The sequence below is a fragment of the Oxyura jamaicensis genome, chromosome 2 (assembly GCF_011077185.1).
Source record: "Oxyura jamaicensis isolate SHBP4307 breed ruddy duck chromosome 2, BPBGC_Ojam_1.0, whole genome shotgun sequence".
In the NCBI taxonomy this organism is placed as follows: Eukaryota; Metazoa; Chordata; class Aves; order Anseriformes; family Anatidae; genus Oxyura; species Oxyura jamaicensis.
This window is the reverse complement of record NC_048894.1, coordinates 107,084,012-107,099,620: the sequence shown is the minus strand read 5'-3', so window position 1 is coordinate 107,099,620 and position 15,609 is coordinate 107,084,012. Positions and strand designations below refer to the sequence as shown.

The 15,609-nt window shown below is 41.3% G+C and overlaps 1 protein-coding gene across 23 annotated transcripts in view; it reads left to right on the top strand.

The window, feature by feature from the left end:
* EPB41L3 (erythrocyte membrane protein band 4.1 like 3) overlaps positions 1-15,609 on the top strand; it is a 96,361-nt gene that overhangs the window by 49,397 nt on the left and 31,355 nt on the right. For all 23 annotated transcript variants that reach the window (XM_035319009.1, XM_035319012.1, XM_035319013.1 and 20 more), the window contains exons 4-9: positions 3,927-4,031; positions 6,361-6,403; positions 10,061-10,136; positions 11,423-11,641; positions 11,971-12,058; positions 15,337-15,489. In XM_035319009.1, the coding sequence (XP_035174900.1) occupies positions 3,927-4,031; positions 6,361-6,403; positions 10,061-10,136; positions 11,423-11,641; positions 11,971-12,058; positions 15,337-15,489 (684 nt within the window). The remainder of the gene's footprint in view (positions 1-3,926; positions 4,032-6,360; positions 6,404-10,060; positions 10,137-11,422; positions 11,642-11,970; positions 12,059-15,336; positions 15,490-15,609) is intronic.

Here is a 15,609-nt window from a genome sequence, read left to right as displayed (position 1 = left end):
CGGGAAAGTGGCAGAAGTCAGGCAGTGAAGGGGAGACGTGGAGGAAAGGGAGGTGTCAGATAGGGTGAGCAGTGCTGGCTGGCCAAGAGGGCTGTAGAGCCGGGCTGGGGGGAGCTGGGGACAGGGAGCAGAGCAGCAGCAGCAGCGTGAGAAGTCGATGTGGAGAGGGTTGAGCCTGGGCTGTTTCTGGGGAAGCCAATTAGGGACCCGGAGAGCCTTTTGTAGCCTTCTGCCTCCTGAGGAGGAAGAGGCTCAGGTCCAAAACCAGAGGAGAAGCTGGCGAGGAAAGACCGCTGTTTCTCCTCTCCCTTGCATGTGGGAATTGCTGGCGGGTGCAGACCTGCCAAGTTTACTGCTGTTGGCTCTTTTCACTGGGAGCTTGACCAGGAGGCTGTTTTTTTCCAATTTCAGTTTTGAGCAAGAGCTGTGGGCTTTACAGAGTTGCAGGGAAGAGTCTGTGAAAAGTGTAAAGCCTTTGCTCCCTGACTTCTGTACTCATTTGTACTGTGCAACGTATGCTTTGCATTCTTTATGTGGTTTCGATTTCCCAAAGCTTGAGCTAAATGCCTCTTTTTCACATCTCTACATTTCATTTCATCCCATTCCTGACTGAAATGTATCTAAGAATATCTGTGGGGGAGACTCTTCCTATGTTTTTACCTTTCACAAAAACTCTTCAGTTATATGGCCAGTATGTTACAGCATGGAGTTTGTTTTTTGATCCACTAAAAGCATTGCAAAGGCACTAGGCACAGTTTTTGACCTGTTGAGAATTGCTTTACCTTTTTGATATTAAGCTGTGATTGCCTTGTCGCCCCCAAAATGGTGGAAGGCAAAGGTTTAGGGTGGGTTGAGGAGCAATATGATTTTGTAACTTGACCTTTTTCTACTTCTCCTCTCCTTCTCTCTCTCCCTGCCGAAGCAATGATACCCATTGCCTTATCTGTCATGCTTATTTGATTGCATGGTAAAATAAAAGTAATTAACAGGAGCGTGGGAGGTCTGTTCATTTGCTTTAATTATATATTCCCAGCTAAACCTCTTAATTTCCCTTGGATTTATGCAATAGCCTCCCCTCACTGTGTTTTTGTGCTCTACAAAGGCAGCAGTGGTGGCTCCATTTCCAGGCAGTGTGCACCCCCAAGTGACAGGAGCCCCTTAAATCCTGTGTCGGTGGTGGCACATGGGTTGGCTCTTACCTGGGAAGTGGCATTCAGGCAGCAGCTCCTCTGTCTTAACACTGATGGGTTTTTCTGTGGACAGTAAGGAAAGTCATCCTGGTAAGGCTGACACCTGGTAAAGAGAGCATCCTTACCAGTAAAGGCTGTCAGGTACACGTGGTGTTTCTGAAGCCCTCCTGCAGCATCAGCAAGATTTACCAGTGTTCAAATGAAGCAGGAATTTTGTGAAACTGGAATTTTGGCTGAGTGCAGCTTGGGCATTTTCTTAGGGAAGGAGGAGGATAGATTTTGTCATTGGGCAAAAAGTAAGCCATGCAAGTTATTCCAGGCTTGACATATTCAATCTCACTTGCCCCCAGTGCATAGCCAAACAAGAAATGCTGAGCGTTTTTATTACAACACAGACATACACAACTGTTTCCTACAGCTCCCTATGAAAGCATCGTACCTTGCAGCTGCTAGCTGCTGTTTCTCAAAGCTGACATCTGTGTGGCTGTACAGATCAGCCACATATAACAGCTCCTGTGTTGACCTTGCGTGACTCTTCAAGAGGACAGTGAAATGTTGAAGTGTCGCATTCAAATGTAAATGGTGCGGTGGGGAAGCAGGTAACCTGCTTATTTCTCTTTATTTGGTATAAACACTTTGTTATCAAGTAGAAAAGCAATAAATTTGGCAAAATATGGCATTGCTTGTTTGTTGCAGAGGTGTGACTGTTTTGCTTGAGGGCTCTGGCTTTGCTTCTTTCTGCACACAGTAGTGGAGTCATCTCCGTGGAGCAGCAAATCTAAAACCACCAAGCTCCATATTTATTTCCAGATCTGGGGATTGAAGAATTAACTAAACATTTGTTTGAGATTATGAAAGAGCCGGGGTTTATTTATGCTTCCTGATACAGGGCTGGAAGCGTGTGACAAGCCGAGAGCCGGTTGCTCAAATGATGTTATAAAGCACAGTAAATGAAGTTAATACAGTACAGCTTCAGTACATTTATGTGGCTGGTTTCTCTCTCAGCTGAAGAACATTTGTTAGGCGGTAACAGCCACATTCTTCAGTTTCCCCATCAATAAAACTGTAGAAGATATTTCTCTGCCTTATGTACCATCAGAACCTCAATACAAATACTGAATTTAACAAAAAATAGGTTCCGCTACGCAATTTACTCCATTGTTGCTCCTAATGTTTTTGCCGGGTGTTAAACAGCAACTCTATTTTTATTTATTTATTTATTTTGTTATTTTCTGTTGGCTTGCTTACCACTTCTAAAATAGTTTGAGGCCAGCTTTGGGCTCTGCAGTTTTGTTGGCATAGCCCTGTCAGTTTGGATTGTGAAATATTCGCACAGCCTGGCCAACACTGCTGGGCTGGCAGCGTGGTATGGGTGCAGCTGTATTGACAGAGGAGCATTTTCCTCCACTCCGTTTGTATAGCTCAGAGAGCTGGAGAGGGAAGGAAAGTGCTCGTGCCCACTGAGGGGCTCTGGTGAAACTGCAGTTGTGGCGGGGTGATGCAGTGCCGAAGGGACGTGGGTCCAAGTGGGTGACCTTTGAGGAATGACTGGCTGTCACAAATATACTCGGCGTAACATGACCACAAATGGCCACTGCATAGCACAGACAGAAGACAACAATCTCTGTAGTGCTCTGGATTTGTCCTCATTATTTTAATGAAGATGAGTTTGGAAGAAGCATTCTGTCTGCTTTTGTTTCAGCCTTCTGTGTTGCTTTTGAAGTAATTAGTGTATTTCCATTCTGCTTAGAGTCATGTGTATGTTACAGATAAAGAAACTGGCTGGCTGACATCAACTAAAATATTTATGCGTGTGTGTGTTTGAAATGAAGTGGTGAGGTTTTTCCATTAGCTGAGGTGCATGTAGGGAAGCAGACGATGTCTGATGACCCACATAATTTTGAATTCTTTGTCATAGCTAATGCATGTTAAAGTTGGCACAGGTGGCTTATAAAGAGGACATTTCTATCTGTTTTTTGTTTTGTTTTGTTTTGTTTTGTTTTGTTTTAAGATTTTTTTCAATGTCTTATAAAACACTAAGAAGTAGAATGACCTGAATTTTTGCTGTCCAATATGAGAGAGACCATGATGCTTCCACTAAGAGCTCTTGCTCTAGACAGTGAGATATCTTTTCATATAACATGTTAGCAATAAAGAAGATGAGTGGAACACCAGAAAACTGCTTTCTTACCTAATTGCATTCCCTGTGATCTACTAGGCTCCCTCACTGATTTCAGTAGATGGTATATTGCATTCTCCTATATATTAGACAGAGAAGGATCCTGGAATCAATCAGTCCACAGTGTTACTGAAGCAAGACATGTCTGTATGACTCCCAAGCCACAGATCTGATAATCCATTAGAGGGAGTATTTTCTACCATTGTCTGTTATTGCTGTTGCAAACAAAGGAATCTGTGGTTTATTGATATATGACCTCAGAATAAATTTGAAGTTGCAATTTCTGAAAGACAAAGGAGATATTTTAGTTGAAACTTGAAACATTACATGTACTGCCTTACTTTTAAGTCCACAACAAGACCTGAGTTTTTATGAAAAGCAGATTTGCTCCATTCAGCAGATTGTTGTGAAGCTCTGATCAATATGTCTGAAAAATGGATGAGTTGAAATAAATCATTTCTGGGTTACAAATTTGAGGATTAAACATAAAGAGTGTTATTTTAATGGTTATATTACTTTATTTTTCAAAAGTGACTTTTTCTGTTTATTTCCCACAGAAACGTTCCAGAGGTCAAGTGCTATTTGACAAAGTGTGTGAGCATCTGAATCTTTTGGAAAAAGACTACTTCGGGCTAACGTACAGAGACACAGAAAACCAAAAGGTAGCCTACAAAATGTTGGTTGGCCTTCAGCAACCTGACAGTTGGACATCAGAGCTCCCCTGATGCATCCCCAGACAGTTGCAAACAATCCTGAAGCTGTTTTTGTCTTCCTCATCAAGTAACATATATGTATATAGAGCTGTTATTTTTTATAACTGATTTTACCTCCTGAGAGCATCACCTGGGCTTCCTTGGCTTACCTCTGTGTGGGCTATTAATGACATGAAAGAAGTTAATCATGTCCATGGCTCTCTTTCTAGTATGATTTATTTCCTTACTGCCATAGATAAAAGTCAGATTTACATTTCTGTATATATTTTTAAGCATATAATATTAAAACATGCATTATTTAATATGTTGGTTGGGATACAGATAGGCAGGAGTTGCTTCACTGCTAAGAAGTTTTGACTGCAAATCTCGACCCACCTTGTCTTATGCATTATGTTTGATTTGGCTGAAGACATAAGTCTTCAGAAGCAGTCAGCAGCAATAGTGAATCTCATTCCCCATACCTATGGCTCAGCTTTAACATTAAATGAACTGTGTATTAGTCGTGTGCAAGATGATCTAAGATTTGGGTAATAAACATATTTTTATGGACATGTGAAAGGGAGAGTATCAAAGGCTAACTTAAATGCTGTGTGTGTTTTGGGGCATTTTAAGACAAATGTTTTGAAAGAATCCAGCAACAAAACTTCTTAGCAAGATATGCCACAGTCCAGCAGAGACCACCAGGTAATATTTTGTGCTTTGTATGTCCTCAAAGGTCTTCCTTGATGAAGCTGGAGTTATTCCTGTCTCTTTAGCTCTTTATGTCTTGTGAGAACAGCAACTTTATTTTCTAGGCTTCCCTTTGTTTCAGTTATATATGATACAAAAGAAATCAGTGTGTTTTTTTGTTGTTGTTGTTTCTCTCCTCCCCTTTCCTTGCAGACTTTTAAATATGATGATTTGTTCCTGTTTCAGAAAGTCACTTAAGTAGACACTTGATTTGTGCTAGTCCAACACTTCAGCATATACTTAGTTAAGTTAAGCAGATGTTTAAGTACATTTCCAGAAAGGTATGCTTTCCTGTACTGGAAAGAAAAAAATGCATGCATTACTAATAGGTGGCTTAGAAGTACCAAACATTTATAGATTACCAGTTACTTTGCAGAGCTAAGCAGCTAAAAACCAACTGACACCATGTTTATTGATCAATAACGTGCACATTTCTAATGTCAGAGTACTTAGCAATTCACCTCCATCCTCTGCCAGATAACTTCCAGGCAGACAATAACATGTTGCATTTGAAAACAGAAATCCTTGTGCACCTTTCATAGAGGTGCATAGTGGGCTTTTACAGACAGCTTAGAAATGGCTGGAACTCTTCAGGCTCATGTTTTGCACCACTGACTGGATTTGGACAGCTGCAAACTGGTTGTTTTTGTTGGGTGTGGGAGTTTTTGTGTTCTGCCTGTTTGATATTTCTTTAATATTTTTTCTATGATACATCTGTTTTTCTTTCTTTGGACAAAGTGGAACTTTCCTCCGGGAGGCGAACTTTATGTTCTGGGCTGTGTGAGGCATTTTAAATATTAATTTGATTCCGTTAGAGGATGAGGCAGAAGGCACAGGGTCTCTCCCTCCCAGTATCTCTCCCAGGGGCAGTGCTCTGGCTGCAGCAGCAGCAATAAGAGAGCCCAGGCTGCTGCTCGCCCCCTCTGGAGGAACTTGGTCTTAGCCAGCAAAGCTCCTTGGCATTAGGGGCGGTAGTAACACATTGCTGTGACAGTCCCCCATCTCCTCAACTCAGTTTATGTGCTATCTTCTTCCCTAGCCACCAGCCTCGGATGGCATGGATGGGGGCAGCCTGGGCTGCAACTCTGCCCCAGGACCCCCACACTCCATCATGCCCTCATGCTAGCAGGGGGTTACAATCAGGGCAGTGCCCTATGACACTCTTGTGTGTCTGTGACAAGGCTTTTCAGCACATTCAGCCTTTCCACGATTCAAGAAAAAGAATTTTAAAATTATTAACAAGCTTGTAGAAATGTAATTGGCATTGTACAAGGAGATATACTAGAAAAAAGATTTCTGTGGATTTTTTATTTTTATTTTTATCTTTTAATTTCAGCTGTGCCCACCCCCCCTCCCCCGTCCTTCTGGGAAGGTCAGAAACAATCCAGATTCTAAATCCTGAAAGTTACCATTATCCTGCTTACTGCTGCTCCAAAGAGGAAGGGGTGGGCGTGCAGGTTCTCTAGCTTTGTCTCATAACACTGTTTTAGAAATGATGTTGATTGTACTTTCTAACTCAAATTGAAAAAAGGAAACATTTTCTTTTCAGAATTGGTTGGACCCTGCCAAGGAAATCAAAAAGCAGATCCGAAGTAAGTTTGTTATTGTTTGTGTGTTTCTTTCAGGGATTCTGGAAAACATTTCCTTCTTGTATTCCCAGACCCCAGAATATGAAAAACAATCCTTTTTCCCTCCATACAGTTTTATCTGTTGTCTGCTGCTGGCACTAGGCATGGCCTTAGTTTTTCAATGAGTGTGGTCACTTACATATGGAAAGCCGCCTCACAGAGGCCTGGTGGGCTACAAAGCCTCTTCCCTCACTGACTCCAGCCTCCGTTGTGACAAAGGGACAAAGCTAGTGCTCCTGGTGTGGTGTCCCAAGTTGGAAGACCCCAGTGGAAGACCCACTACAGAGCTGTAGTATCACTCATTCCACTGTGGTCACAACCCCTCCAAGAGCCGTCCGTAGGAAAGGTGGGTCACTGAAGGACAAGAGATCTGCCGCACTGGATGTCCCTGTGGTGAGAGTGCTCCTCGCCCTAGCCCCCTGCCCTTGGGCAGGTGGGTCAGGGCCACGGCCCCCTTGTCCCCACCTTCCAGTGTATAAGGCAGCACAGAGCTTGCTTCCCCCTGGGGTGATGAAACCTTGTCTTGGAGCTGAAGTTTGAGTCGTCTTCATCATGTCTCTGGAACAAGAATTACCCACGTGTTTACCCCATAAAGAGTTCAGGCAGTTACTCAGGCTCGTGACACATGAAGTTCCATTACTGAAAACAACTTGACATTTGCAGAGATGCAAAAACCTGAAGTTTGACATTAAACGACGTAACCCTAGGGACTAGGCCATGTATATAAGTTATTTCTTTATGTTACTGATATTTATATCAAATCCAGGAACACTGTTAGTACTCCACATTGAAATGTTTTAATGGTTCAAAGATAGTGCTCTAAAATATCTTCCCTTCCTGCATGTCAAAAGCTTGAACTTTGCTTCTAAAATGACCATTCGATTTGCACAGAATCAGTCAATTTTCTGCTTCACGTGAATATTTTAAAAAGCCCTGTTGTTAAATTTAGCTGTCTGCTGCATTAGAAATTCAAAAATGTCTGGAAGGAAAACTGTGTCAGGGCTGCCAGGCTTGAAACTTGACCTGCCCTTTTTTCACCCTCACTTTTTCAAATTGATGAAATGTTTGTGTGTGTTACCTTTTTTTTTTTTTTTTTTTTTTTTTTTGGCAGGAAAACCTCAGTATTTTTGTCTTTGCAGGTTTTGTAAATAACCTAGCACCTGTGCTTTTACAAGCAAACACATCTGGTGGTTCACATTTTTTGGATCAGGTCTGGCAAATGAGTCATTCCCCTCTCTGTAATTCAAAGGGTTACGTGACACTGACTGCAAAGCTTCCTCCACTTCTCTGAGCAACTGCACCTTTCCACCAGTATTATTTTCATTACAAGTTAAATGATTGGCAATGAAGAACAATGAAAATCTGTGCTCCATTATATGCCTTTTTTCAGTCCGTGGTGAAGGTGGCTCTGGAGAGGAAGGAGCTGTAGACCTTCTTGAGTCAGGTTATGCTGATTGTCAATGCAAATAAAGCAGCTCAGCTTCCAACTGCTGGTGTGAAATGCATTTAATATGTGCCCAAGTCATGAGTTGGATAGTGAAAGGTTGTGACAGAGAGATTAACCAGGGCAGAAAAGTCTAGTCCTGGATGTGGAACTGGGGACAGTTGTATTTGAAGGAGATGACAGTGATAATTTGCTTGCTCTGGAGAATTCACTGTAGAAGTTTGGAACAAAAGAAGTATGGAAAAGTAGGACTCTTATGCATGATACTTTTAATGAATGGTAAAAAAAAAACACAAAGAAACAAACAAAAAACATATATCATCCTGCTTACTGAGTGCTGTACTGCACTCAGGTATTATTGATTCCACTACAAACAGGAGAGTTCATTCCAGTGTCTAAGAAACAAGGTTGTTGCTGTGTTTACAGCCTCTGGTTCATGCCCCACTAGTTTTAACCCATTATGTTTTATTTTAGCCCCTGTAGTTCAGGGAGAAGGCTTCTTACTTAGTTATCTTACCTGGCCAGGCTCCCAAGGGGTATACAGTAGATTTCATTTATTTTTGTGTGTGCTGGAGGCAGGGGCACGGATTTTCAGGCTGTGGTTTTTGAGGCATCCAGCACTCCACTGTGGGACCAGCAGTGGGACCGTGCCCCATCCTCGCTGCTGGCCAAGTCTTCCTTCCTCCGGGCTTTATGGTGCAAGGGAGTGGAAAAGGTCCTGGAATAAGGAGCCTGAAAATCTCACCAAGAGGTGAAACCTTGATGGTAAACGTCAAAGACTTATTGTACATACAGATTGTTTTCTTGGGTTTTCATGGATGACCAAAGCAAATGGGACTTTGGATGGGATGAGATTTCCTTGAAGTTTCTAAGTGGATACTCCCAAATAGCCGATCAGGAAAACCTTACAGCACTTCCAGGCAAGCAGATGTTCACTCTGTCCAGCGTATAACCTTCCTATACCAGAATGTACCAGATACACTGTCAAGACCCATGTTCATTGGGAGTTACCTAGGCACAGGGTACTTCCGGATCAAAGATATGGGAAAACCTTGCTCTGCAGGGTTTATAAGGAGGAATCCTGTTTTTCACAGCATTCATGAGTACTTTGTCATTACACAGCCAATATGGGACCTTTTGAGAGATTTATTTCTAGTTAGACATGTAATTGGATGTCAACACATTTCAGAAAACTGAAATGTCTTTACTTTGGCTTTGGTTTCCTGACTGCGGAAATACTGTAACTTACAGTAGAACTACAGATGAAGAGGTGTGTCCTGCAACAAAGGCCTCAGAGAAAGTCCTGTTCATGAGATACCACCATGTTGCTTGTTAGCATGTTCTGGTTTGGGGTTTTGTTACTGCTTTTCATTTGCTTTAGAGACATGCACTAGTATAACCTCTCCATTTCTAAATAACAGCATTCATATTTACATTGCTGTGTTCAACACTTTCTGGTTTTCAGTCTTTGTATTCTTTAAGGCCAACATCTAAAAGTAGCACTCCAAAACTCTTTTCACTAAATATTTGCAGTGATGCAAACCAGTTATCCCAGGGGTGATCTGAATTGACTGAAATTACTGACTGGGAATTTCCTGGTGTTCTGTGCTTAAGGCCTTTTTTTCAGCCGTGGTGCCTATGTTTGTCCTTGCAGTTTTGTCGGCACAGTAATTTCTGCCTGCTGGCAGCAGGAGCTATGTGCTGAGGCAGCACCCTGAGATGATGCGGCTGAGCTGCCCTGGGCAGAACCCATCCAGCACATCACCCCAGTTGGCTGCCCGATTGAACCCTAGCTTGCCGTGTTTCCAGTGCCTGCATTTTGGGTTTTTGGTTTCAACACATGTATAGACTGTTTTCAGATGATTAATTCCAGTATACTTTTTTTTTTTTTCAGACTGAATTTTTCTAAGTATTAGCAATAAATTGCTACTCCCTTAGAGCCCTCACTTCAGTGAAAATCTTACTAAATAAGAAAAGAGCTGTAAGATCTGATCTAATACCATAATTATGAAACAGAAAAGAAGTATCTTTAGAAAGATATACAGGAATGAGATACTATATCCTGTTCTTATGAATTTCTTGACTGGGGTATTTTAAAGTCTGCTGGTAACTGAACAGCATGAACATCTTCATTTGCACTTACATTGTACTTTCAGTAAACCTATGTTCTCTTCCAGGTGGTGCTTGGCAGTTTGCATTTAATGTGAAATTCTACCCTCCAGACCCTGCCCAGCTATCTGAAGATATTACCAGGTGTTTAAAGCATTAAATACCTTTCTAGAGGGGCTTAGAAGCTCTTTCTGAGAGCGCTTATTCTCTAATTATCCAAGAAAAGGAATGTTTTGTATTCCCATTGGCTTTCTTTCTCTTATGAGCTTATGGAAAATATGTGATGCTTTGGCAGAAAAGACATTGTGAACAGTGTTTAGTCCTCTGAGCTCAGACAACTTTATTTTTTATAATTTAACCTCAAAATCAAGCTTTTCCAATATGCATATTCTTGAGAGTTGATTTTAATTTTCACAGAGATGCCTAATGCCCATTTTTGCCAGGGTAACAAGATTTTACTGTCAGCAAAATGATAACTGTGAAAGGAAAGAATGGGGATGAGAATGAGCGTGCTTGTCAATTTTATGTGTCACTGGCTAGGTGTGCTGTTGGTGTGCATGGTATGGTGAGTGTGGCGGTAATGAAGGCACTGCTCTGCAACCTGCACCTTTGCTGAAGGGAAGGCTTGATCTTTTTCAAGTGTGTAAATGGGTTCAAGACACAGAGGCTATATCTGCAGTAAAGTGCTTGGGAGCATTTCCAAATTGCTCCTAACCCACCTAACTGAGTGCATATCCCAGATCTCTATCAGCTCCATGTTGGGGTAAGCCGTGTTGGTTGTTAAACCAAAAATCATACCCGACCTCCGAACAAGGGCACTCTGGCATCACGCTTGTAGCAAAGCTTGCGGAGGATTCAGGAGCTCTCTTTCACCCTTAAATTCCCGAGGGAACTCCGTGCCTTAACCACAAAGCCAACATGCTTCACTTTATTTCTGGATTCTTCTATTTGGTGATCCCTTGGCACTGCTTGTCATTGTGCTTTTAACAGCATGTACCATTTAAATGTGTTTTTGAGAAAGCTTCACGGTTTGCTAAGGAGGCAACTTGTTTGTTTTTTTTGTCTTTTGAATCGCTTGGAGTTCAGCTACCCCTTAGGGAACATTATTTCTCCTTAAAGAAAAAAAAAAAATCAGTTAGCAATATATCTCAGTGATTTATTAAAGAAACCAATGGGGTAATTCTCCATCTGGGTCACAAAACAAAATAGCAGCCCATTTTATTAAGAAATCTCCATGCAGCTTTATAAAGATTAATTAAGCGTCGCTACCCACAAATTAGGCAAAGGGTGGTTTTAATTCTCATTATCCTTGGTAATGCCTGAGAAACCTTGAGCTTGGGAGTTTTCCACCCGTCAGCAGAGGACCCCTGGCTTCTTGCTGGTCTGTTGCTGGTGAGCCCTGTCTGAGCAGTGCTGGTTCTCCCCTGCAGGTACTACCTCTGCTTGCAGCTGAGAGACGACATCGTGTCTGGCCGGCTGCCCTGCTCCTTCGTCACGCTCGCCCTGCTGGGCTCCTACACCGTGCAGTCCGAGCTGGGCGACTACGACCCCGATGAGTATGGCAGCGACTACGTCAGCGAATTTCGCTTTGCGCCGAATCACACTAAGGAGCTGGAAGATAAGGTGATCGAGCTGCACAAGAGCCACAGGTAGGATGGATGGAGGTGGTAGCCTGCCTTCAGGTAGGTCCTGCAGCATAAGGAAATGTTGAAACCTGCTGTTGCGTACTTCTGAAGTGATGGCACTTAATAAAAGTACTTCTTGGACGTGACTTCTCTCTGTGCCTTTGGTTAGAGAAGAGAGAACACGAAATCATGAAAAATAAGTGTTTTCTCCAGAGCTTCAGCCCTGATAGGTACCGTGCTATTTAAGGGATACAGCTTCAGTTGTGACAGGCTGAAAATGTTTTCCAGGTGCTGGATTTTAATTTGTGTCTTTTACCTTAACATTGATGCTAGAATTGGTTGCTTTTCCTCAGGGGAATGACACCTGCGGAGGCTGAGATGCATTTTCTGGAGAATGCCAAGAAGTTATCAATGTATGGAGTAGATCTCCATCATGCTAAGGTATGGACTACAGTTCTTTTAGCAGGGAACCTACAACAGTCATCTTTCTCATGTGGCATAGTACTTGAATATGCATGGACAGCCTGATTTATTCTTTCTGGTTTGGGACAGGCAGATTGGAGAATAAATCACTGGTCAACATGAGGAAAGGTGGCTCCTGGGATAAATTCAAAGATGTTGCACATCAACATTTCATGTTAATTGAACAACCAAATCCTTTGGAAAAAATACTGAATGGACACAGTAATGAGAAAGGATTTTAGAAGATGTCCAAAGAGTGATCAATTTTCATTTCATTCAGCTACATTTTTCAATTTAATAAGGCCAAGTATGGTATCTTAGCTAGATAAGCAGATCATTTCTAACACTTCAAAGAATTCTGAAGCAATTATTCAGCTGTGCTGGAAACCTAATCGGATTGATAGTCATAGAGAGACAGCATCTGGTCTCTCTTCTGAAGTGTTATCGTTGCAGTTGACTGGAAGGGAAGTAATGCTGCTGGAAGCATTCTCCCATGATGAGGTGGTTTCTGTAATCATCATCAGGTTAAGATAGGAACAAAAAAATGATCATGCTTATTGTGGCTTGGGAAAGCCACCTGCTAGCTTTCTGTTTGTCTGTGTTTTTTTTTTTTGTTGTTGTTGTTTTTTTTTTTTTTTCCATATAAATAATTACTTCATTCTTCACTCTTCAATTTTTCTTCACTTTTCAAAGTAAGGTTGAGGGATTTTAACATCTCTGAGGTTAGCAAGCATTCTTGGCAGTGAGTACCAAACAAAGACTTGTGAGCTGTGGAGAGCACTGCATTTTCTGTAAAGGTCAAATTGCTGTGAGCCTGTTTTTATGCTGTAGCAGATACTTTCAAGAACTGAGATAAATTTGCAGCTTGGATCTTGAAAGGGCATGCAACCGTGTCCCTGAAGCATTTCATAGGAACTCTACATGTGTGTTACAGAATTCAAGGTAATCTTTTGTGTTCTGTTAATTGCCTTCACTGAAAATGAAAAATATGGGTATGGCTCAATGGGCAGCACTTGACCAGGAGGCATGCCACTGCTTTTCCTGTGTATGGCAGATAGGTACAAAATCTTGAGGCACATTTGGAACAGAGATAGAAACGGATTGATGAATGTCACTCGGTAGTTTTTTTTCAATTCCATTTGTCCAACGCAAAGAAATCTGTAGAACAGCAACAAAGTGAGCTCCTGCTCTAAATATGTTACAGGCTTCATTACTGAAAATCTGACATAGCCTGGCATTAAGACCTGAGTATTTTTTTCAGAATACTGGAGAAAGGCTGTGAAATTTAAGATAGGGTATCCTGAGATAACCTTTTTTTTTTTTTTTTTTTTTTCCTACAAAATATCAGTGTCTAGTTTTACTTTTCTTCATATTGAAAGACTCAAAGCAAAGTTGTTAGTCAAGCCAATCTCTCTCTAAAGTGATGTTCTTAATAGAGAAAGCTGCATTGGTTACTGAATTGGGTCTGTCTGTGGAGTAAGAAATCCAACGATAGTCTTGGAAACTGAGCTAAAAGTAGGAAAACTAGAATCTGCATGAGAAGCAGCACTTAGTTTTAATTAGGTCTGCTGGTGAGATGGGATAGTATCAGGCTGTGGGACCAGCATCTCTATGGATGCGTTTTTGAAGTCCTGCGGTGGCAGATGTCTCCGTGTCAATGTCAATTCATTAAGGCTGTGCAGGTATTCAAGTTATTCAACAGATGCTGGACTTGCCAACTGCTGTTAAAACTAGCTCTCAATTACCTAGCACAGGGCTACAATTAAGAATGTGTTCAGATGGATAGATTTGTCCTCTGGGCTGTCAGCACTCTGACAAAACCTCCCATTCGTATGCAGAGCTATGGGTATGTGCAGCTCAGCATCTTGTGCCTCAGACGTCAGAGCAAAGAGCGTTGTGTTCTGTGCAACTGCATGGCTCCTGAAAAACAGCCAATTCTCCTTGTACTCGGGTTTTGTTTTACGCCAGTAGTATTGCATTGAAAAACAGTTTCTGACACCAAAAAACACAAAAGAAGCCTTGAATGGATTGAGGTCTGCTGCAAAGGTGGGGAGGAAGAAAGGAAGCATTTCTCAGCCAGGTTTTAAGAAAGTATACCAAAAGAAGCAGCCCCTTTCATCTACAGCTACATGCCATATTTGAGCATGTGCACGTTTCAAGCATTTTCCAGTCAGTGAGACTGGAATGAGACTAACAGGCAATGAGACTTAATTTTTTAAAATGTATTCACTGTATTTGAACATTACTCTTTTCTTAGGAAATTGTAAAACTGAAGTCTGCTGAAAAAATTAACTTTCTTCTGCAGTACCTTACAATGTTACCCCATGAGAGCTTTATTTAGAAAAAAGATATCTTTGGGGAGTTATGCCATCATTGTTGGAACATACATCCTTTATTGATATATATTTTTTAACACTGGAATGACCTTGTGGCACTAATTCGTTGTTGTGTCTCTGACTTTAAAAGCATCCTTTTTTTTTTTTTTTTTTTTTTAATTCAAGCTGTGCTGTAGCCTTTTCATCTGACCATGTGTGCCTTTGTGCTCATCTTAAAATGCAATTAAAATTTCACTATGTGCCTAGAAGATGTTTGGAAAAATAGCAGAAAATTATTAAATCATTTCATGATTATCACACAATGACATCTCCATAGCTGACTTTTACAACATTAAGTTATTTTAAAACAATTACCAGAGGACTCTGTGCTTTAAGGTGGACATTTCTTTTCTCTAGAACTATTAGTACTTAGCTAAATGAAAAAAATAAATAATACATTTTTACAGGCTAGTGGTGATGGTAGTAAGCACTGAAGATCGGCTTGAGCCTGAAGATTGACTTTGAGAAAAAAATCTGACTGATTCACAAGGCTTAGTCATGGAGAATGGGTGATGCTGGGACTGGTAAATGTGTATGCAGTCCTACTTACTTTCAATCTCGTATTTATCTTAATGACGCTTAAGAAGTAATTAAAGTGTTCTATATGGTTAATATCATTATTTTAATACCACCTAAAGTGGAACCCTCTCCTTTTGGAGTCTTTCTAAAAGATGAGATACCTTCCACAACACTCAGGTTCTGATCCTGCCCAGCCTTACTTGCATGAATGTGGTCAATGAGTGTAGCTCTCAGAAGTGAGGTCACTGTAGCTGATGCATTACAAATACGTAGCTCATACAGAAGCACAGTATACAAGAATCTATAGTACTATGGGATTTGAAGAGAGAAGTATTCAACAAAGTACATTGCTTACTTTTCCAGGATTCTGAAGGAGTGGAAATCATGTTAGGAGTTTGCGCAAGTGGCCTCTTAATATACCGAGACCGACTCAGAATAAATAGATTTGCCTGGCCAAAGGTTCTGAAAATTTCCTACAAGAGGAACAACTTCTACATCAAAATACGACCAGGGGAGGTAAGGGCATCCTCACACTCTTCAGTGAATGAACCTTTTCCAAAAACCTGTGCTCTCATTGATTTGTCATGTCTTACAGCTCTTTAACATTCCTCTTCATTTATATTTTTTAATTTGTGC